Here is a 24,417-nt window from a genome sequence, read left to right on the forward strand (position 1 = left end):
ACCCAAAAAAAACAAAGTTGGAGGAGAAAGTCTGCCTAAGAATAGCATACTTTTGAAAATTATTCAAGGTTGAGTTGAATGGTTCTCTTTATTTTTGTGCGTGTTTGGAAATTTCCACAGAATCTGACTAGGAGCCCTGCTGTTACACACAGATAAACCCAGAGCTTTTCCAGGTGAGGAGAAGTGGGAAAGGCATTACGCTAGGTCCTTCTTTATCCCTCTAGTGACTCTAAAGGAAAAACTCTAGGGTTCCATGGGACATTTAAAACACCACTTTCATAATCATTATCATCATCATAATAACATAGAGAACCTGCACAATTTGATGAATTCCTCCCTGCCCAACAGGTAGGAGGAAGACAGACCTTAAAATAGCAACAAATGTTCCCTCTGGGTGGTGAGGCTACCAATGGATTTTTTTTTTTTTTTTACCCACTGTATCTAGTAAATTTTCTTATAAAGAAAAAAAAATGTGATTTTTTAATGCTCATAAAACATTACATTGTACCAATGAACAAACCAAAAGGTTATTCCAAGCCTTCACATGACTGGCCCTAGAGTGCAATAGAATCACGAGCAAGAAATGCTAAGTCCCTAAAGCTCATTAAAAAAAAGACAAAGGCATTGAGCTGGAACACCTACGTCTAACCTCAGGAGACAGCCCTGAACAAAACAGCACCTGACAGTAGGGGCCGTATCATACGCCTGGTCTTTTATCTTAGCCTTATTCTGCCCTGGCCTCTAAGACCGTAAGACTGAAATTCCCTCCTCTTGAAGAGGGAACCAGGCGCAAGCAACGAAAGAAATGGATTTTTGTTCCCTCAACAACAGGCAATCAGTAAGAGAGAGCTGTTATCCCCCTCTACTTCACAAAATCTTGTAGGTAGATAAAATGATCTCCATGTTCAAGGATGAGGAAATTGAGGGTCAGGAAAATTAAGTAACTTGTCTAGTGTTACAGATATACATATATGTATCAGCACATGGAAGTTCCTAGGCTAGAGGCTGAATCAGAGCTGCAGCTGCAGGCCTTACATTACAGCAACACCAGATCCAAACCATATCTGCAACCTACGCCACAAGCTACAGCCACTCCAGATCCTTAACCCACTGAGCGAGGCCAGGGATCGAACCCACATCCTCACAGAGACAAGGTGGGTCCTTAAGCCGCTGAGCTGTTCACAACAGGAACTCCCACAGAACTATTAAGTATCAGGCAGAGGACTAGAATGGAGGTTTGTCTGCTCCAGAGCCAGGATTCTTTCTACCAAGCTATCTCCCTTCTCTGGCAGCTATAGTTTCAACTGCAGGGTTCTCAAATCTGTGTGGCTCCCTACATATTGAAAAGTAAGAAAAGAAACAAGAAAGGCAGCTATCAAGAAGTTCTATTAATTACTGCCCAGCACTGTCCACAATGGGGCTAGGAGAGTGGCACTAAAACATGATTCACAGGATCTCCTGTCATTCCAAATTATCAGTCCTACTCTTTAAAAAAGCCTATCACTAATACTCTCTTCAACTGAGAATTTGCAAATGGCATTCCCAGGAAAACCTGTTAGTTCACGACACGGAACCTCTACATTCCAGGTGCATTAGCTTGCAACTTTTAATGCTAAAAATGAAGGGAAATTTGTTTCAACCCCAAAACGGCAATTGCCAAGTTGATGTCACTATAGAACAGTGACCAGAGCACTGGCTTTGCAGCTATCCAGACCTAGATTCATAACCTAGTTCTGCCACTGAAATAAATATGTAACTGTAGGCAAGTCATTTCAATTCCATAACTTCAGATACAAGAAAGCTATGATAGATAAGCTCCCCATAAAGGATTAAATGAGATAACCTAGTAGCTAGAGCCCAACAGATAAAAAGGTGGAAAATCAATAATACATAAAATAAATAATACATATAGTCATATATATGATATGTATGTGATAATTGTTATATTATCTGATATGGTTATATAATGTAACAATCAATTGGCTGAACCTGGATATTTGAACCAAATGCAATATTGATTCAATTCAGCTTAGTTTAGAGACCTCCAGATACTCCTGTTCAACTCGTCTAAAAAATGTTGAGTCCTAGTTCAAAGTGATTCATATTTTTTAAAGCACGTGTGTATGTATATATTTATATGTATATGCATGTATATATATATATATTTGGCTAACTACAGTTTCACTACATACACACACACACACACACACACACACACACACACACACGGATTTCACATGTGGTTCTGTCTGGATTTTGTTCACAGGTCTGCTTACTACAACAGGTTCCTTGAGACCAGGGAACAAGTCTGTATTGTTCACCTTTACATACTCAGCAGAGGTATAGTCCCTGGCACATACCAACTGCTCAGTGAATAGTCACAGAATTTCATTTTCAGAAAAGCCGCTGAGGAACCTCACCAGTGTTAAGATGTTCAGTTTGGCAAAGGGAAACAATTTTTTTCTCCCCTACAGGTTTTCCTTTTTTTTTTTTTCTTTTCAAAATAAATGACAAACCACACACCAAATCTCAATGGTAGGTAGATTTCCATAAACAAAAATAAAATGGAAAATTCTAGAAAGAGTAGCATTCTGCTGTAGAGGAAAGAAAACCAATTTTGGATCATGCAAATCTTATAGATTTAAATGAGAGCTCTATCACTTCACAGCTGTGGGTCCAATCACACAGACCACCTCTGATACCCAGTTTCTTTATCTGAAAAAGGGGACTAATAATACCTACCTCACAGGGTGGACACAAAGTTAATACAGGTGAAGCACCAAGGGCAGTTGGTGGTAAGTGATTTTTATTTTTTAAACAGTTTTATTGAGGTACACGAGTGATTTTTATTTTTTAAGTCTTTGCTATTCTTCTTCCCTTCTCGCAGGCGGCAGAAACCAGGGAGGTACATGATATGCCTAAAGGCAACTACAGTACCATCCTTACTCCTGCTTTTCGGAAGGTACACTAACTCGCCCATGGTAGATAGGCTAATGGGCTTAAACGGCAACTGTTCAAGCGTCCAGTGTGGTCATTTTAGCAGCGGGGTGGGCTTTCGTGCCACTCCAGAGGTGTGCAAAGTCAACGTCAGGTAGCCTGTTGCTTCTCTTCTGGGGCTTTCTTACAATGACCACGCAATGCGAAACAAAAGCCATCTCTGTTGAAAAACCGAAGATCTAGCACATAAGCAACAGGCAGTCTTTGAAAAGGCCCAAACCCAAAGTTAAGTTACTAAATTTTTGCACTGTTCAGATACTGGAGGCAGAGAGGGGAAACACCAGTGTTATAAAATACTATGTAAAACCAATGAGGAGAGAGAAAGGAAGTCTTCCAGGATCGCTCATGCATGTTTACTTTCCATTCGCAAACGGGAACCAGTGGGGTAAGGATTTGCTAATTCCAATCAGCTGGGTGCATGGGCGCACTCTATCATAATGAAAATAAAACCTGAGTAAACAAAATTCCCTAATACACCTCTGAAGACATTTGCTCCATTCACATGTCAGTGAATATCATTCCAGACGTCACTTTATTTCAAAGTCCAATCAAGGGAAAGTTTACATTTTTTTCTCTTAAATGGTTTTCACTGGGAGAGATGAGTCAAAGAAGAACGTTTAATACACTTGGGTTTCCCTTTTCAGCAAGGTAGGAACCCGTATTTCCTCCCACTCATCCCACCTCCAGAGAATTCACAATACCATTACTAAAATATATTGAATGATGCCTTCATTGGTCATTTACTTTTAACTGAATGCAGTAAAAAGAAAGAATCTCCACCTCTAGACCTCGTTAACAACTACAATTCTTCCCCCTGGTTAAATTTCTGGAAAAAACTGGATCAGTCCACTGAAAAGCAACTCTAACATTCAAGTAGGCATTTTCAGGAAAACAGAGACAAAGATGTACACTATTACTATAATGCAAATACCCATAATGTGGCACCAAGAAGAGTACATGCAATAACGTCTACTATTTCAAGAACATTTTTATTAAAGGTACACCACATGCAGGGAAACTGCTTTTCCAAAGATAAATATAATTACACTGGAGCATCATTGAAACACACACAATCTCTGGACCCTAAGAGTTGTAACCCAACTTTTTATATAGACTCTAAGACAACTGGATCTTATACAGAATTCACTCTCTAGTTAACTGTGTTAGTGAGGTTCCAGTACAGTTTTCTAAAGAAAGCAATCTGAATCAATAACCACACCAGTGCTACTCCCAATGTTTGCTGAGAAGTAAATAAAAAGCATAATCCCAGTATGAAGGAAATTTTCCTCCTTCCTGGCTCCCCAGCTCCATTTACAGACTGTAAACACAAATCGAAAGATAACCTTGAAACCAGCAAAGTCACCCATACCATCAACAATATCCCTCTAACTCATTTCCTGATTCTATAGCGTTTTCCTAAAACAGGGTAGTCTCAATGGGATGCCAGGAATTCAATATTGCTTTTTAAAGACATATCAAACCGTCTGGAATATACAGTGATGAAAACCAAACATTGCTACTGAAACCATACTTAATTAAATACATGCTTTCTCAAAACAGAGCTTCCCAATAAAGCCACAATGTTTTCTGCCTTGGCTCTCTTAGAATCCATCCCAAAAAGTGAGGTTAGTCCAGCTGCACTCCTGCTAACAGTTTTTTCCCTAAGCAACCCCTCCCACACCCCGAAAGAGTTTTACTTTTATCTGTGGAATTCTCTGCCAGCCTCGGCCTGGAAAACTGGGTGGACCCTGAGGACAGGTGTCAGATCTGGCCTTTGGGAGGTGGCCCAAACTGACAGTTATTGCCAGCATAAAGCTGTGACCTTTATAAACTTCAATTTGAGGCTTTACACCATTGGTGATTGCCTCTCCACTCCTTTATATTAGGAGGGAGAGAAAGCAAGCCAAAAGGATGAGTTTCCAAATAGAAAAATCACCACTTTAATTATGAAACCCTCCCGACTCAACAAAGAACTGTTAAAAGTAGCCAAATGGAAAATGTCGAGATTTTGGGGGCACATGCACAGCTATTAAACATGAGAATCACAGATCCCAGGTGGGGGCTGGGGCGATAAAAAGCAGGAGCAGAAAAAGAGGAGCAAAACAGGGCCCAGCCAAAGACCCATTTGCTCAGAAGAGCCCCCTCTTGTATGAACTCCTCCATGTGGGGCACCCAGGCTGGAGGAAAGCAGAGGGTTACACAGAACATTTAGCAGACTTAACATTGGATTAAACACACTACTGCAAGTTTCAACAAATGTTCATGGTATACGTAAAAAACACATTTACAACAAGAAAGAAGAGAGGCACCTGGAGACATCTGACACTGGGCATGCTCTGCAGGCAACTCAGTGCGCACATGCTCTCTACCAGGTTGGCGCAGCCTAGCCACAAAGACCTTGGCACAGAACACTGCAGGATGACAAAAAGGAAGGAAGAGAAGAAGCAGTTAGAGGCCGCAACAAATCACTCCTTCATACAGGCAACTTGAATGTTAGTTGGGCAGGGGGTGTGCACCCTTGGCAGTTTGGAGGGCAGGGGTGGGAGTCCAGCAAAACTTACTGAAACCTTGGGAAAGGGCCCACTTTCTGTCCTACGGAAAGGTTTCTGCTGCCAACCACTAACTCCTCAGGATACAGTGAACGGAATCAAGAGGGAGAGAGAGAATGTTTAAATGAAAACCCGCTAAAGGAAACTGTACAGTTTGAATGCAAAACAAGATTAGTGGTGAGACTGTGACTCTCATTTCATAAAAGTCATGGTTTCTGCTGTGTCATATAATTATAATTGCCATCATTACGTCACATACTATGTGCCAGGCACTTTAAATGTGTTCTCTAATTCCCATACCACAGCGTCAGGAAACTGAGGCTCGGAGGTTAAGTCATTTACACGAGGACACACAGCAAAGGAGCGGAGAGGCAGAATTTCAACCTTGGTTGCTGCTATTAAAACCCACATTCATTCCAAAGACCAGGATGCCTCTATCGTAAAAACTTTGATCACCTGGGTACCTTTTTACATTTCCCTAAATAAAATCACAGGAGACCTAGAGACATAAGGCAAAAAGAGCAAGAAAGATGAGCGATAGATTGATAGATTCGGGAAATAAAAGAGCTGATAAAAACACATCTGATTTTGAGTGTCACCCATATTTCTGCCTTCCTAAGAAAAAAACTTTAAAATATCATGATTTTCATTTTGGATTTTGCTTACAAAGTTCATCTGACACAAATAAGAATTAAAAACTTGTATCATTTACCCATTCCCACTTCTCTTTTAAATGCTTGCTGGTTTAAAGAAAAAAATTTTTTAAAAGTAAAATATAAAAATGAACATATGTATTATGGCTAGTATTTTTAAACCATTAGATTATCTATGGTATAAGTACTTTTTCAAACCTTAAGGTCAAATAATGTACTTTGACAAAATCAATAATTATGCAAAGACACCAATGGTGGATGTTTGACTACAACTAAAATATTCCAGAAGTCTTAGACCCAGTCTCACAATCTTGTTTATTCTAGCTATAATTAGGATGGTTAAACATACTCATTTTCCTGGAACAGTCCAGATTTACACTGGTCCCAGCATAATTTCCACTCTTAAAAGTGTTCTGGTTTGGTAGATAAATTCTTATGTTTACCCCAACTATAATATTAACAGAGACCACTGGGCTTGAAATCAGGTAGACCTGAGTTCCTTCCTATCTAGCATCTGCTACTTTCTAGTTATATCGTACCTATAATGTAACTGGAGCATTGAGACTACCTAGAAAAGGCCTTTAAAGGATACAAAATCAGAGGACTCGGAATAAAAAACTGAACAGGTTTTTGATAACAATGAACCCCATACATTTCCTATAATGTGCTTTTATTTCAAGGCTTACCATAGTAAATACAGTGGAAGCATATCACTGATACTCCAGGCATACAGATTTTGTCACCCCCAACACTTTCACAGAATGCCACAAAAAAATGCTGAATAAATATCTGCATAATATAATGAAAACGGCTGTCATTTATCAAGCTCTTGTTATATGCTAGACAGCTGGCATAGTAAATCTTCACAAAAACCCTTGTAAGAGAAGTACTATTCCATCTTGCAGATAAGGAAACCAAAGATCAGGAAAGGAGAGCTTGATTTGTTGAAATAGCAACTTGCCCAAGGTGCAAAGGAACAAGAGCTAATTGATGGCAGAATGAGGACTGGAAGTTAATCCTGTCTGACTCTGAGCAGACCTGTTTTCTTTCCACTCTCTCTATCCAAAGATACCTACCAAAATGTTTAGGGCAGAGAAAAGGCCCAAACATATTACCTACGTATACATACATGATTTAAATTTAAATAAGCTCCCAACATCCTCATAGTTCAATCTGTTTCTTTTTGGAATCTTAGTAGTTATCCACACCACAGAATCATGAAGATCTGAGAACAGAATTTAAGGCTTACCCTTGCATTCAACAACTAATACCAAATTTATAACAAAGCTCACCTGCAAACCAATTCTCATTTATTCAGCAAAAACAGTCAAGTTCCATCTGCAAGGTTTAACATGTATTTGCCTCAAAAGGTAAAAAGTATGAAGGCATAGGTACTGACCCTGATTAGAGTCTGCTAATAACATGAGATCCAAAACAAAGAAGAAGAAAAAAAAAGACCAATTCTCACATTCAATAAATGAAAGAATCCAATCAAAGACTGTGAGAACTAGAAGACAAATTAGTCCAAAGTTCCACTCCTAATTTAGAAATAAAGAAGCTAAAGCCCAGAGAAGAAAAGTAATGATCTTCCCAAGGTTTCCTAACCATCTAATGATCTAATTAATACTTACAAAAATAGGGAAGATAACAAAGAAAACATTCTGAAAACTTAACTTCAAACTATTAAATATTTATTGTAAGTATTTTTGCTTTTTTCTTTTAGGGCCGCACCCACAGCATATGGAAGTTTCCAGGCGAGGGGTGGAATCGGAGCAGCAGCTGCTGGCCTATACTACAGCCACAGCAATGTGGCATCCGATCCACATCTGCGACCTATACCACAGCTCACGGCAACACCAGATCCTTAACCCACTGAGCGAGGCCAGGGATCGAACCCACAACCTCATGGTTCCTAGTTGGATTGGTTTCTGCTGTGCCACGATGGGAAATTATAAGTATTTTTAAAGCTTGATGTTGACCTTGTATATTTAGAGAAAGATTTTTAAAGGACACTTGGAGGGTCTAATTTTCAAGAACTTACCTTTAAAAGATCCATGGAAGATACTTTGTGGTAAAGACGGTGATGTCGGTATTTTAAAAAAGAATTAGAACTGCTCTACTTTCACACTCATTTACCTTGAAACTAAATGACCAACCAGTGCTGAAAAAGGGTGTTTATGCAACAGAAAAAGCCACTCTAGGAAAGATATCCATCTTTTAATAAAGAAGTCTATATCTGCTGCCTAAATAAGGTTCCTCTTAGGTTTAATGGTCTAAGAAGACACTGATCTAATTTGAAAATAATGGTTAAAAATAAAAGCTCCATATTTATCAACCTAGGAGCATTAAAATGCAGCTCTTACCACAAGCAGTAATTGATTCTTGAAGCTGCTAATTTTAGATTTAGGGACCCGTTTGAAAACCCACATTGACTACTGTGGAGTAACTATTATCCATCATCCTTAACTGAGTAAAGATTTCTTCATATGAGCTATATTCACAATGCAGACTATTGTCCCTCTTTTTCCTCCTTTTTCTGAGCTAACAGTGGTCTATCTTTAAATTTTTGGAACACTATCTCATTGTTAAAATATGTCTGAAGAACTTAACCCCGATACCATGGGTATTTACCAATTTTAACAAACACTTACTGACCTACTTATTAAGCCAACAATACAAACTAAGCCTCTTTCCTCTTGAGACTTCAGCCTCGAGCTCAAGAGAAACTCAGGGGTATTACAATGGAATGCTTAAAAGAGAGGCTTTTCAGGGGTAAAAACCTCTAAGAAATGTTTGTTATAATTTCACATTTAGCTACTTGTAATGACCAGTATTCTGACTTAGGGTTGTTCACAGAGAACAGGAAATGATTCACATGGGTTTCTAACATTAACAGCAAATACTCAATTAGATTGATTATATTTGTACATTCTATAGCCAAAGAAAATGACATTAATCAAGGAAACTAATAGTGCTTATTAATTTTGTCATACTCACTATATAATCAAAAACCAAAATGAGGGCCACCATGCTGAGAAACACTATAAGTCAGTAAAGACAAGAATAATAGCTTTTGGCACTTTTCAAAAGCAAAAAGTTATTAAAAGAGGTAGGAGAGAAATGTCCTAGGCTCTCTTCCTATTGCCATAGGAACCACAAATCAAAAGGGAAAAGTGGCTGCAGGCACCTTGTCCTCTGATTGGCTGGCTTTAAGAACTCACAAAAGCTAACTCTGGTCTGTGTCTAGATGGAATTGTCTTGAATATCTTGCCCTGATTCCTTCTCAAAGAGGCAATTCTTTCAAAACCTACTCAAAGAGGTATTTTATGTTAATCATCCCTCTAATGTCACTCTGATTTAGAAATAGTCCTTATTATAGGTTTTCTGTAAATCTCCCAATTTTTTTTTCTTTAAACCACTTCTCACAAAACCATTACCTCCTATCATCATGCTTGAGATAACCAAGTTGAGTTGCTTAAATAGTATTTAACAGAAAACTTATCTGGGAGTTCTTGTTGTGATTCAGCTGTAACCAACCCCACTAGGACCAATGAGGGCACAGGTTCAATCCCTGGCCTCGCTCAGGGGGTTAAGGATCTGGCATCGCCATGAGCTGCAGTGTAGGTCACAGATGTGGCTCAGATCCAGCATTGCTCTGGCTGTGGTGTAGGCCGTAGCTGCAGCTCCGATTTGACCCCTAGCCTGGGAACTTCCACATGCCGTGGGTGCAGCCCTAAAAAGAGAAAGAAAAACAAAAACAAAAACAAAAACAAAAAACCTTTTCTGAATTTATATCTATCTATGGACAGAAATATAATTAAGACATTCTCCTCCAGGAGCTCTTTGGAGGGAATCTTGAGAATGTACAGTGTGTATACACAACACATACACACACATATAGTCTTAACACACTCAAAGGAGGAGGATGCCTGAACTAAGCCATAAAGGATAAGTAGGAAACATCCAAGAGAAAAGGAGAGAGAGATTCCAAGCAGAATAAATTAGCAAAGCCAAAGAGCTAAGAAATGGCACATCCTATTCAAGGACCCACAATTAATTTCACATGCCTAAAGCATTTAAGTATGAGATGAGGAAAGCTTAGAGAGATAATAAAGAGGGGCCACATCACAGAGGCCTCCCTTATACCATTCCATCAAACTTAAGACTTCATCCTGTAGGACAACAGCTCTTATACTGTGCACTACAGCTCACCAGTGAACAGCCAATCCTTCCCAAGATGCGCGGTCCAATTTTTTTGATCAACGTGTACAAGATTTTTTTTGTAACTCAGCATCCATACTGTTCCAGCAATATCTGTCAGAGGGACAGAAGCAGGTCATGCAACACACTGGCAAGGGTAGGGGTGAGGTTCTCAGACTAAGAGGTAGGAAATAAAGCGATTATTGAGTCAAAACCAAGCTAACTGAAGGAAGCATCAAAGAAAGACGCTATGTTTCCAGAACAGGTGGGAAACATTTGCCACATGCAGTAAGAAAGAAGTCTGCTCAGTAATAACACAATAATAAAGAGAAGTGGTAAACTACAAAACCCATGTATGCTTTTAGAGATATTGTGAAATAAGAGTGTTTAGAATTGTTTTATTCCTTCAAATGAGACATTAAAAACTTTAATATTCAAACCACTGCTTGAGACAAGATAACTATTAAATGCTTTTAAGCAAAGGCATGACCTTTGGCAGCAGCAGAAGAGCCTGTTAAAGAGGTGTGACAGAGATTAAGTCTACTGATTATTCGAGGGTTTATGAGGCATTCTCTCATATTTACTTTACAACTAATGCAAATTTCTTTCAGCTGAGCTACAAAGAGTAGACACAAGGGCCAGCTCTTACCTTTGGAAGTACATGTCTAAAGTCAATATGCAATCTAGGTTCTTTTTTTCCAATAAAACTCCCACTCTGCCGTACTGATAAGGATATAAAACAGAGTGCCATGACAATGAAATGGGAGCTACCAAATATAGAAGGAGCGAAAGGGATTTATTTCATGGCAACCATCTGGTGATAACACACCCTCCACTGGGAATCTCTATCCAGGAGTGGGGATTTGGTCCTGAAGAAAGAATGATACAGTAGGTGGGCTCAAGAAGACTATAGAACTCTAGCTCTCTAAACCTGGATGTCAGAGCTACAGAGTGTCCATTCAGTTTCTGCTGGAGGCTGTCCTCATCTCAAAGCAAATAAAGCAAGAATTAAAGTTAATCCAAAGGAAGAACTATCCTATTGTGTCTGAATTCTCAGACTGTTGCTTTTTAAGAGGCAGAAGTAGTTGTAACAAAAATAGGGCCACAAAGCTTTTAAAAGTGTCTTCTAAGATTAGAAATGTAGGCTCCTGCTCTTAAAATATTTGACGGGCAACCTACAAGAAACAACGAACTGTCACCAAACAACCTTGTATTGTTTTTAAAACCAAGAACAATAATACAATCATCAAGTTGTAGAATAAAAGTTAATTCCTAATTTCAAGATATCTTTCAAAGCCTTTTAAAGAAGTGAACATGGTCCACGCCTCAATATGTGAAAGGCTTTCTTTTTCCTTATAGTGGTATTTTACTGTAATAGAACTTGACAGGAACCCTGTGACATATAACCAAGAAAGTTAATAGTTGAATTCTTAGCAACTGTATTGTAGAACTACATATTTATAGATAATAAACCATAAGGTACTTTCAGGCTGAAATACGTTATAGGAAGAAAGGCACATAGGGAAAAGAAGGCAATGAAATGAGAAAGAAACAGAAAAGCTGAAACTTACTTTCTGCCAAGTTTTAGAGACTCAAATCTAACCAAATGTAGTAGAATCAGGACTCAAACCAGAGCCCAAACTTCCCTTAAACCCTACTATTTAAAAAAGAAAGAAAGAAAAGACCTTTAATGTCCAGATAATTATCTCATCTTGGATAGTTATCTAAAATAAGATACCAGAACCCAAAACTAAAATGGATCTTCACAGTTATCTTTGGAAGAGGGATAAAGAGTAATTTTTCTTTTTAATTTTTATTCACCTTTATATTCTAATTTTTCTCTAATGAACTATAGTACTTATTACTACACTATAATGCATAATTTCAACTGATGTTTGACTTTTGTTTAATTATATCACTAATTATATAAGTTGCTATAAGTTACAAATAGTAGCTTGACAATTTAAATAAAAACAAATTCTTTTCCTATGAATTAATGAGTCTATCTCAAATACCTATAGTTTAAAACAAGTTAAAATGCTGAGTGCTAGAAAAATATTTTACCTAGTGACCTTCAGAAAGAGAAGTGGGCTTCACAATGAGAACAGCTTATTCCTGAGTAATTTCAAAGGAAAAAAATCATCCTTGTCCTCTTCACAACTACCAGCCATGATTCAAACATGTCACCGGGTTTTTCAGAGCTCTTACAGAAGCTGGAGAGAGGAAGGATTAGATGTATGAGGGGGAAGCGGAATCTCTATTCTAAGCAGCACGACACAGAACAGGATGTAACAAAATAATCTATTTCCGGCATAGCCACCCGGGTCCTCAGTATTACTAGGACCAGTCTGAAGTTTAGTTGCCAAGAAGGAACAGATTCCACCAGCAAGCTCCAGGTCAGAACAGTTTGAACGCAGTCCCAATGGGGTTTATCCAAGATCCACAAATCCTGAGACTGAAGAGAATTAAACAAGAGTTAAACTAAGTACCTCTGTAGTCCTTTAGCATCTTTGGTCCAATTAGGAACACTGTTCAGGACTAGGGGAGACCACTAAACCATGATTTTAACCTCGTTTTCATTTAAAAAAATGTTAAATGAAAATTTACCCCCCCAAAAAGGATAATTTGGGAAGGGGGTGATGCAAATTTGTATTTTCAGAGTGCCTACTATGTGCCAGATAGACACTATACACCTATCACGATCTCATTAACTGGTACTCTACCTCTGGTATCTTAGTTTTAAAGCAGAAGAAACTAAGGATCAGAGACATCAAATAACTTGACAGAGGTCAAAAGCAGCAGACTTGCAATTCCATCTGACCCCAAAATCCCTACTTTCTTCCCTGTCACTTCCTCTGCTGGACATTAAACTCCCTAAAGCAACAATTTCCTCTTATTTTCGAATTTACCTACTAGCCATTCACCTATACTGCTGATGTAAGCGTAATTGGCACAACCTCTTGTGTGCAACTTATTAATACATATTGAAGACTTGAAAAGCATGTACACCAGTGACTCAGCAATTTCATGTATAGGAGATTATACTAAAGGTAAAAATAAGGATACGTCTAAAAATACAGCTCAAATGTTCATCACATCACTGTCAAAACAGCAAACAAAAAAATTCCCAATGACAGAGCCTGGTTAAATTATAGCTCATCCAGAAGACAGAATATTATGTGTCCACCAAATAAAATTATAGAAGTATATTTACTGACCTAGAAGTTTACAACAAATGAAAAGAAAGTTACAATACACTGAAAAAGTTTAAAAGACCATACGCGAATAAAGGCCAAAAATCAGGACTTATATTATGATCCCATTTTATTTAATAAGATATAAAATACATATAAAAATACAGAATACAGGTGATTTTTACTTTATTCTTTTTGTCTACCGTAATTTTTTTCAATGACGCCATTATACAATTGGCAATATAGTATTCGTCAAGTTTCTCACTCCTTTCTCCTCCAGGCCATCTCATAACTGAGTAATTGGCATTTCTACACTGTTACTTGGGGATCTGGTCCTAGCAACTTTTCCCGTGAGTCCCATGATTCAAGGCCATTCTCCAATGAAAGCGGAGAGCAGGTGAGAAAGCTGGCTCTCAGAGTTTGATTACACTCCGAGGTGACAAGACACAACCCAAAATTCACTTCAATGCCTGTGGCTTCTACATAGCTGAGGATACCCAGCCAGAAAACTCTTTAGTATTGGTGTTTGGTCTTATGAAGCTACCACTTCTAAATATCTGACAATCCACACTCCCTACTGCGTGACAGCTGAGAGGACTTTCAGGTGAGAGAACTAAAAACTCATCTCGTTTTTAGATGTCCTCTGAGAACCGAAAGACATCTGCTCTCACTATCGATACCAGGACATCTGGCCCCACCCTGAGTCAGACCAACTTCCCCTTCCTTTACCAATCCAGACACAGGTGCTAGCAGCACCTCCTCCTAGACCTTCTACCAATTCTCACAAAGCCAAAAACCTTTAATCAGAGAATTTCTAGAAGTGCCTGCACAAGATCTGACTGCCTTACAAGATACTGAGCCAAAATCCTTACCCTACTTTCATGGTCTTACATGAAAGTGCAAAGTTCACCATGTTTTAAAAAGAACACTAGGACATATAGAAAGTGAAAACATTTTTTTCCTCCTGATATAATGAATATTCTCTTTTTTTCTGGGAAGAAATATCACTGTCAGGAAGATGACTTAAGGAATATTATTACATCTACTTTTAATGGATTTGACTCAATTATAGTCAGACCACATCATAACCCTATTTTAACTTTTTCATTTTAAACTGATTATTCATTCAAAAAAGTTTACTGAACTTGCCAGTACACTAAATGCTTCAAAAGACCTCACAAGAAATCTCAAAACTAAATATTCTGGTATCAAAATTATTTCTGGAAATAATGCTGCATTATTTCCCAGTTCATTAAAGGGAGAAAGATGGCTCAATTTCCAAAGTATAAAATATTATAAAGGAATGCAGTTTCACTGCTTTCAAAAGTATTAAAACTTAAACACCACTAATTAATGGTATTTTAAAAATCATTCCCAAAGACTTTCTAAGCTTCCACCATCTAATACGCCTCCTGTTTCATGGCACCTACAGAATGAAAGTTGATCCCGCTAAGAAACCTTCTGAATTCAAACCTTACGCTTTTTAAACAAGTCCTCTAATACTTTCTAAACACTGCTCATTTCTCAAATGCATATTTATTTTCAGAGACCTAGACCTCTATTCCAAAGAAACACATTTTCCAAGTTGGTAAAGTCCCAATGTTTAAAGCTTTACACACACACACACACACACACACACACACACACACACAGTGATTTAGAAAATAATGGTAATCAAAATTTTGCTTCCTTAGCTAGGATCAGCATGAAAAGTTGTCCAAGCCAGCAGATATAAAGGGATTTATCATCCCTTAATTAAATTTATACTAAACTTTTCACTTGTTCTACTTTCTCATTCAGTCCATTGTTCTCATACCCTAAGCTGACCTCAGTTTCGAATAAGAATGAAGTTGTGTGCCTCACAATCCACTGAGCTCTAAGAACAAATGCATCTGTCTTTCAGCCAGGGGCTAGGACTGCCTCAGCAAGGATGCCTGCTGCTTGTTGCACAGCAAGGATGTCTTTGATTCCCTTCACATTGTCTGTTTCCTGCAGGCAACTGGGTAAGGGGAGTTCTCACTGCTTGAAGCTAGAGATTTCATTAAAATTCTGGAGCTGAAAGGGACCTTATAGAGAACGTTTTGTCCACCTTCAAATATTTTTCTAGCCCAGGTCCTCTAAATCTCTCACATGCTGCTTTTGGTATATACCCACTTGAAAGCACCTGGTCTCAACAGCAGATAATTGCTGCGAAACACATGCTACGATAAGGTCAACCTCTAAGTTACGGACTCCTTCTGCAGAAGTCTATATGAACACAGGTAGACTGTGACACTCTGCAAGCTCTCGCACAAAGGAAGTAATGAAGTAAGATGTAAAGGCCCCATATAAATGTAAGAGATATTGGACTTCTTTGTCAAAAACCCTGTTCAACTCCATCGTTTTAGTAACTTTCTGTATGACTCAGCTATAAACAGTCAGTCAAGATGTTCTACAAAGCACAGAACACAGATGTCATCAAAATAAATTCTTCATTAATGCTGAGAGAATATAGACTTGACAGGAGCATAAGACGACAAATCTCATAGGCACATCTCCTGCTGCATTTAAGACCAAAAAAAAAAAAAAAAATCCAGAATCCATATTTCTTATAAGTGATGAACTGAAAGTCTAAAGAGAAACTATAAAAACAGATACCAAGACTGGGATGTGAGCAAAAAAAGGTTGAAAGGGTAATATTACTTTTACTTTGAAACTAATCTAATTCAAAAACCAAAAATTGGTCTATAAACCACAGGAAGACACTTAAAGTAATAAATTTCCCTGTGAAATTTGTACCTTATTTCCAAAATAATTTATAAAAAATAATTACAAGCAATTACCAATTTACAATGTAATGTTTTCAGGTCCTAAGAATGCATACACAAAGTAGGAACTCAATAAGCATTTGTTAAAGTATCAAACAATTAACATGTAAAGTCTAGAAAGTTTACATGCAAAACAAAAATTTGATTCAGAGGCTACAGAAAAATATAATGCTGTAATTTTAAAGGGCTGATGGTAGACACTTGTTTTTTTGGCCATATCGCCCAATCACAGGTAACTGAGAAATAAGCACATGCTGTAAGCTGAATCCCAGGACTTCTATGGGAGCCACTAGAAAGCTCTTTCCCCACTGAGCCTGAACACAGGTTGAAAGCTGGAGCTGCTGATACCCTCAGGCTCCAAGGTAGAGTCTGGAGCTGGTACTAGAAGGGACCACATTCTAGGGAAGAAACCTCAATCCACATCTACCTCTGGATTTTTCAAATTATAAATTCCCTGTTTCAACTTAAGCCAGCTTTAAGTTGGGATTTCTGCCATTTTTTTTCTCTTTTTTTAATTAAAAAAAATTTTATAATGATTTTTACTTCTTCCATTATAGCTGGTGTACAGTGTTCTGTCAATTTTCTACTGTACAGCAAGGTGACCTCGTTACACATGCATGTACACATTCTGGATTTCTGCATTTTCAATTGGAAAAAAAATCATAACAAACCTTAACTATTTAGTTCAAGTAAAAAAGGCAAAGCCAAAAAGGTATTTGACATGGCCATGGTCTTAAAGATATGATATTCCATAAATGAAACATTCTTAAATTTATATTTACTTTCCATGAAGTCATCTGATTCTACTAAAAGTATTCAAAATTAAATGTTCCAAGAATATCCTACACCACAAATACTAAAGAAAGAAAAAAATATATATAATAGGATAGGCTAAACAAAACACTAAGAATGCAGAAACAGACTACAACAGAAAAAATGAGTCCTGATTTTCCAAAGAGCCCTGAAACCCAATACTGAGAAACCTGACCCACCTCTTCATAGGCGCTTCATTCCAAATAAGCAATGAGGTTAGGAGACCAAGTACAAACACCAAATGAATAAATAACCTTAGAGCAAGGAATATACTTATCATCTAAGATTACCAAAGTCCTGCAACTGCTACGGACACAGAACACTGCTGTTACAAGCAGAGCCTAACCTGTGCCTCTCCTGTAACAACTAACCTTATTCTATGCATTTGGCATCACTTTTCATCTTTTTTTCCTACATTTATTTTTCTTTTCATCTTCATTTAGCCACTTTGTTTTTAGCTTCCTACACTGTCACTGTAATCACTCAAATTCTTTTGTTTTTTTTATAAAGTAAGATTTAAGTATATACTAACAGTAGCAAAAGTCATATTTCTGAACTGAGAAAAAAGGAAAAGCTGACAAATTTTAAAACTGTAGGAATAAAATTCTAATACTGATTGTCAACACCATAAAATGTGTCATTGCCGTCCTTAGCAAAATTGGCAACCACATGTGGATATTCCCACAGCCAGGTTACTGCTTCTCTATCTACCATTAATAAATTATGTAGTTTTTAACTCAGAAAAATGCAATGCATAAAAGTTCTGTTTCTTCGAGAATGACGTACAGAAATTGCCAGTGGGGTTCAGCAGGTTAAGAACCAAACATAGTGGCCATGAAGATGTGGGCTCGATCCCTGACCTTGCTCAGTGGGATAAGGATCTGGCATTGCCACGAAAGCTTCAGTGTAGGTTATAGATGCAGCTGGGATACAGTGTTGCTGTGGCTGTGGCATAGGCCTGCAGCTGCAGCTCCAACTCCACCCCTGGCCAGGAAACTTCCATAGCCCCAGGTAGGGCTGTAAAGAGGCAAAAAGAAAAAGAATGATGTACTTGGAAAGGAGAGAAACTATCACAAAAATAAGAAAGCACCATGGCACAGTGGAGAGAGCACGAGCTCTGATTTTGTTTTATTTTGTTTTTTAATTGATAGAGAAACAGATTAACCTCTGGATATGGTTACCAATTCACAAGAAATACAAATGAGAACAGAATACACAGACCTAATAAGAATATAATGAACAAACTTCAAATTTGGTGACGTTATACAGAGCAAATGACCAATTCAGTTTCTTCAATAAATACATGCCAAGAAAAAAAGGGAGAGGCAATTTTTACTGATTAAAAGAGATTTGAGAGACTATTAACTCTATGAAATGTATGAACCAAGTCTGTCTCCTGAACTGAAAAAACAAACTACCAAAAAAAATTTATGAGAAAAACAAAACATATTCCAACAGAGAGCAATACAATATACCCGACCAGTACTCCTAAAAATTGTCAAAGTCATCAAAAACTGGCACACCAAGAGGAGCCTAAGGACACATGACAGCTGAATATAAGGTGGGATCCTAGATGAGATCCTGGAGAAGAAAAAGGACATGAGGTAACAACTAAGGACGCCTGAATCAACTATGGACTGTAGTTAATGCATCAATATCAGCTCATGACCATAGGAATCTAAGATATTAATAACGGGCGGAACTATGCAGGGGGCGGATATGAGAATTCTGTACTATCTGCTCAATTATTCTATAAATATAAAACTGTTCTTGGAGTTCCCGTCGTGGCGCAGTGGTTAACGAATCCGACTAGGAACCACGAGGTTGCGGGTTCAGTCCCTGCCCTTGCTCAGTGGGTTAACGATCCGGCGTTGCCATGAGCTGTGGTGTAGGTTGCAGACGTGGCTCGGATCCCACATTGCTGTGGCTCTGGCGTAGGCCGGTGACTACAGCTCCGATTTGACCCCTAGCCTGGGAACCTCCATATGCCATGGGTGTGGCCCTAAAAAGACAAAAAAATAAAAATTATCTGGGAGACAACTAGACAGATACAAACACTATATGGTATTTAAAAATTACTGTTAATTTTTTAGCTATGATAATGGAACTGTGTGTTCTGTATGTGTGTGTTTTTTAGACAGTTTTTTGTTTCTAAGTCCATATCTTTTACAGACACATACTGATCTATTCATGAATAAAGTTAAATAAAGTTAAAAGGGTAGACTACAGCAATGTTTCCCAAGGTTAATATTCAGGTGATTTTTGGTGACACATAAGAATGTTTTCATGTTAAATTGCTATACATCTAATTTAAATACATACTATAACAAATATACAACTAGCATATCAAACCCATTATTTCATAGATTTTAACAGCTTAGGGTCAGTTACCCTTATGAAAAATTCATAAAGGCAAAAAAAAAAAAGAACCTTAGGCAGAGGTAGGTTAAGATCCCAGGTTAACAGTAAATGACCTTAATAAGCAAGCCGGCTGTTTAGACGGGTACAACACCTGCTACATCCAAAGCAGGCACTCAATAAGTTAGCTACTACACTATTGTTAAAAGCCACTCTAGACTTCCAATAAAGTAGAAAAGACTGAGTTAAGGGTGAAATGAATGATGAAGGAAAGGAAGCATGAGAGCTTTACAGAGGCAGTTTGGGCAGGAGTAGTCAAGGCTCCCCCCTTTTCTTCTCAATCTCCCCAAATACTGACAATCGGCTACTCCCCACCTACAACCTAGAGTCTCTGGTCTTTTGAGTCCCAAGCTGCCACCTAACACTCCTCAAACTTGGGTGACAGCTAGAAGTGCGGCATCTAAAATAATCAGAAGAGTGTGCCCTTTCTTACCCTAGGCAGGAATGAGAAAGAGCACAATGCTTTGTAGAGATAGTTAGGAAGGGGGGTGGAGGCGGAGAAAGAGAAAGATTCACTATGTGACCTTGAGCAAAAAAATAATTCCCTTCTCAGCCTTCATTTCCTCACATGTTAAAATGTGGAAAATAACCCTATCTTTCAAGGTTACAGTGAAGGTTAAAAGGAATAGTAGAAGTAAATCCAGCATTTAACAAGTGTTAGTTCCCTCCCTCCTTATTTTGGCAGGGTGATAAAAGAACCTTCGGTGAATAAAAGGAGTTGGAATGAAATGCACAAACATAGTAAAGAATAGCCTTGGGTTGTATCATTTTGAAGCAAAATAAAGGAGGAAAGGAGTTCTGGGGTCAGAAAGTTTGGGAAATGCTGGGAAACATATTATTAAAATGACAACTATCAAGTGAATTTTCAAGAGGAAGAGATTAGATTCAGCACTCACTAAATTTACTTGACCTAAGGAAGTGACTCCCAGTAATAGTGATTCTATTAATCACACACACACACACATATACACACACACAAAAGGCAGTGGGGGAAAGGATGGGAAAGCCAAGGAAAGAAAAGGTTAGCAGTTAATAGCAGCTGACAACTCCTTGAAAATGACAGCTGAAGTATTAGTGAGATAAGACTACCTGGACAGAGCAGAAATCAATGATAGGTTTTAATATCTGTTAGAGGCAGAAAGGAGAGAAGCTATGCTTTTTGATCTTCTGAAAAGAGTTTCTGATGCCAACAGCTTAATTTTCACGACCAAGTCATTTAAAACTAAGAGATGCTGCAGTTCCCTTGTGGTGCAGTGGGTTTAGGACCTGGCGTTGTCACAGCAGTGACTCAGATCACCACTATGAAGTAGGTTGGATCCCTAGCCCAGGAACTTCCACTTGCCACAGAGCAGTCAAAAAACTGAAGTAAAATAAAAAATAAGTAAATAAAACTAAGAGATGACATTGAAACAGAAAACACAAGCATTAAATGGAGTGAATGTATTCATTTTAAAGTACATCTGCTATCTGGAATCTAATATACAGCACAAATGATCCTTTCCACAGAAAAGAAACAGATGGACTTGGAGAACAGACTAGTGGTTGCCAAGGGGAAAGGGGAAGAAGTGGGATGGACTGGGAATCGGCGTTAATAGATGTAAACTATTGCTTTTGGAGTGGATAAGCAATGAGATCCTGCTGTAAAGCACAGGGAACTATATCTAGTCACTTGTGATGGAACATGATGGAGGATAATGTGAGAAAAAGAATGTGTGTGTATGTGTGAGTGTGAGAGAGAGAGAGACTGGGTCACTTTGCTGTATAATAGAAAATTGACAGAACACCAGAAACCAACCATAATGGAAAAAATAAAAATCGTTTAAAAAAATAAAGTACATCTGATTCAAGATGGTAATTCTCATTTGCGTTTCTAAATTTCTTTCATTCAACTGGGCAATCGGATGGCATGCACTGTGCTACATGCTGGGAAAATGCTAAGAACTGAATATGATATGACAGATAGGATGGAGGTTGCCCCCATGGAAATTACCTTCTTAATAAGGGAGTGACTGTTTAGTGGGGATTATGCATGTATCAGTTACAATTATGTTAACAGTTGTGAAGAAAAAGAACTGACTGCTATAAGAATGTGACAAAGGGAATCTCATCTGTAGGGATTTCTAGGGGACCCAGACACAAGACAAGCTAGAAGACAAGCAGAGGTTAAACGGGCAAGAAAAGAGTTAAGGGTGAAGCCTCCCTGATAACAAAAAACAGACCATAATGCTTGTTAGGTCAGGACAGAATCTGGTGCACTGGAGGAAGGAGTGGGAGAAAATCAATGTGACTGAAGGACAGAAAACCAGGGTGAAAAAGAGCAAAAATGGACAAGGCTCAGGAGGAAAAGAGAGGTGTCAAGGCTGGAGTTTCTGACTATACAACTGAAATCAACCATCAAAATAAAAGACAGTGGCACTGGAAACCTCTCAAGGGTGTTTTCCACATATAGAAGACAATTTCAAGAAATTTATATAAATAAGAAGAGAAGGGAAAAAAACTGGACTGGAAATAGGGTTCACTGTCTACCTGAGAAGTGGAAGGAATTCCCAGCAGAAGCTCACCTTGGAGCTCAAAGCCACAAAGGCTAGTAGGAGCGAGTGTCCCTAAAGCTGTCAGGGAGGCCATACGTGACCAATCCTAGAGCTCCATGCAGAGCACCTGGAGCCAGGGGTTTGCCTGGGCAGGGACCTGGCTTAAGCCTGTCACAGTCTGCTGGGTAAATCAGACACTCCTACAGCTGGCTTCTAACGAAAATGGCCATTTTCATCAAAAAGGGCGGCACTGCCCCAGCCACAACAAACTCAGAAGTTCCTCACCCCGTGACTTCCTTCCGCGACACTCCCCAGATGCACCTGGATGGACAATCAGCAGAGGAGAACGACAGCTAATCTAAACATTTCCGCTTCTTCACAAAAGAAACATAAGCAGCCACAAACCCACGAAAAATATGTCCAATGCCACTAGTACTTAAAGAAATCAATTTTTAATTCTTTAACCAAATTGGGATTTTAAAAAAATTATTACTACCCTGACATGGCATAAACATGGAGAAAATAGCCCTTTCATATAATATGGTTGGTCTGATGTGTCATGGTCATATAAATAACAGTGGTATTAACAGTGGGTAAAACCTCTGGCTACATAAAATACACATGCTCTTAAAAATGTGTGCACCCTTTGACCCAACAATTCCACCTCTTAGAACTTACCCCAAGGATTTGTTCAAAGATTAAACTACAAGAAAGAGCAACCCAGCTTTAAGTTGCTATCAATTAGAAATAAATGTTAATAAAAGAGCAGCTTAGCCATTTGCACATTTATGGATATTAGGTACCCCTTCAAAATATTATAAAGAAATACAAAATGGTTCAGAAAGACCTTACAAACACTGCTGAGTTTCAAAGGCAGTTTGCAAAATAATTTTATGTGTGAAAAACAAACATGAAACATACATGAAAGAAAAAAATATGTATGGAAAATAAAAGAACTATACCAAATATTAATGGCAGTTATCAAGGGAACATTTTGTTCTTTTTGTTTATTTTACAAAATTTTTATTTTCAATTTTTCTATAATAAATATGGACTACTTCTGTAAAAAGAAAATATAAGTTTCTTATTCAACAATTTTTCAGTAGTTTTTTAATGTATGTGCAAATACTGTACTGGGCTAATTGGATAATCATGGAAAGTAAAAATGAATCTTGATCTCAACCACAAAAAAAAAAAAAACAATTATTTTGAGATGGTAAAACCATAAAGCTTCTAGAAGATACTGTATCTTTAAGACCTTAGACTAGGAGAAAATTTCATAAACAGGACACAAAAAACAGTAACTATGAAAGAAAAAATTGATTAATTAGACTTCCTTAGTATTAACGCCTCTGCTCATCAAGACAATATTAAGACATTGAAAACTCAAACCAAAAGAAAAGAAGATGGCTGCAATAAGTGTATCTGACAAAGAACTTATTTCTAGTCTATTATAAAGAGCTCCCACAAATCAATAAGAAAAAGACAAGCCAATTTTTTTTAAAGAGTCAAAAGATGTGAACACACACTTCTCTAAACAAGATATCTAAATACTCAATGGGCATGAGAAAAAAAACACTCAACATCATTAGTCATTAGGGAAACGTAAATTAAAACCACAATGAAATACTACTTCACACCTATCAAAATGGCTAAAATTGAACAACAATGTCAAGTGCTGATGAGGATGTAGAGCAACTGTACCTCCCATATATTGTTGGAGAAACTTTAAGTATATACAGCCACTTTGGGAAAAGATTTGGCAGTTCCTTGAAAAACTAAACAAACATCTACACTCTATCCCAGCAAAACCACCCTAGGTAGATGCAAGAGAAAAGAATTATGCAAACAAAAATTTGAGCACAAGTCTTCATGCAAGCTTTATTCCTAACTGCCAAAAACTGGAAACAATCCAAATATTCATCAGCAGGAGAAGGATAAACAAAACTGTTGCACACTTGCCATAATGTCATACTGCTAAGCAAGAGAAAAGAACAAACAACCCATACAACCAGAATGAATCTCAGAGGCATGCTGGGCAAAAGATGCCAAACATACTAAGAGTAAATGCAGTATACACGTGCTGTACCCATTCCATCCATATGAAATTCTAGAACACACACAACTAATCTACAGTAATAGAAAGCAAGCTACCCAGACCAAGGATGCCGGTGAGGGGACTGCAGGAAGTTTTCAGGGGGCAGAAATGTTTTTTATCTTGATTGTGGTTATTTTCAAAACTCAAACAGTATACT

The 24,417-nt window shown here is 38.0% G+C and overlaps 1 protein-coding gene across 6 annotated transcripts in view; it reads right to left on the bottom strand.

Moving 5' to 3' along the window:
- FBXW11 (F-box and WD repeat domain containing 11) overlaps positions 1-24,417 on the bottom strand; it is a 124,394-nt gene that overhangs the window by 80,143 nt on the left and 19,834 nt on the right. For 3 of the 6 annotated variants that reach the window (XM_047787604.1, XM_047787779.1, XM_047787689.1), the window contains exon 2: positions 5,307-5,408. The exons of the other annotated variants lie outside the window; for them this stretch is intronic. In XM_047787604.1, coding sequence (XP_047643560.1) covers positions 5,307-5,408 — 102 coding nt within the window. The remainder of the gene's footprint in view (positions 1-5,306; positions 5,409-24,417) is intronic. 6 annotated transcript variants of the gene reach the window in all.

Source organism: Phacochoerus africanus, chromosome 1 (assembly GCF_016906955.1).
Source record: "Phacochoerus africanus isolate WHEZ1 chromosome 1, ROS_Pafr_v1, whole genome shotgun sequence".
Classification (NCBI taxonomy): Eukaryota; Metazoa; Chordata; class Mammalia; order Artiodactyla; family Suidae; genus Phacochoerus; species Phacochoerus africanus.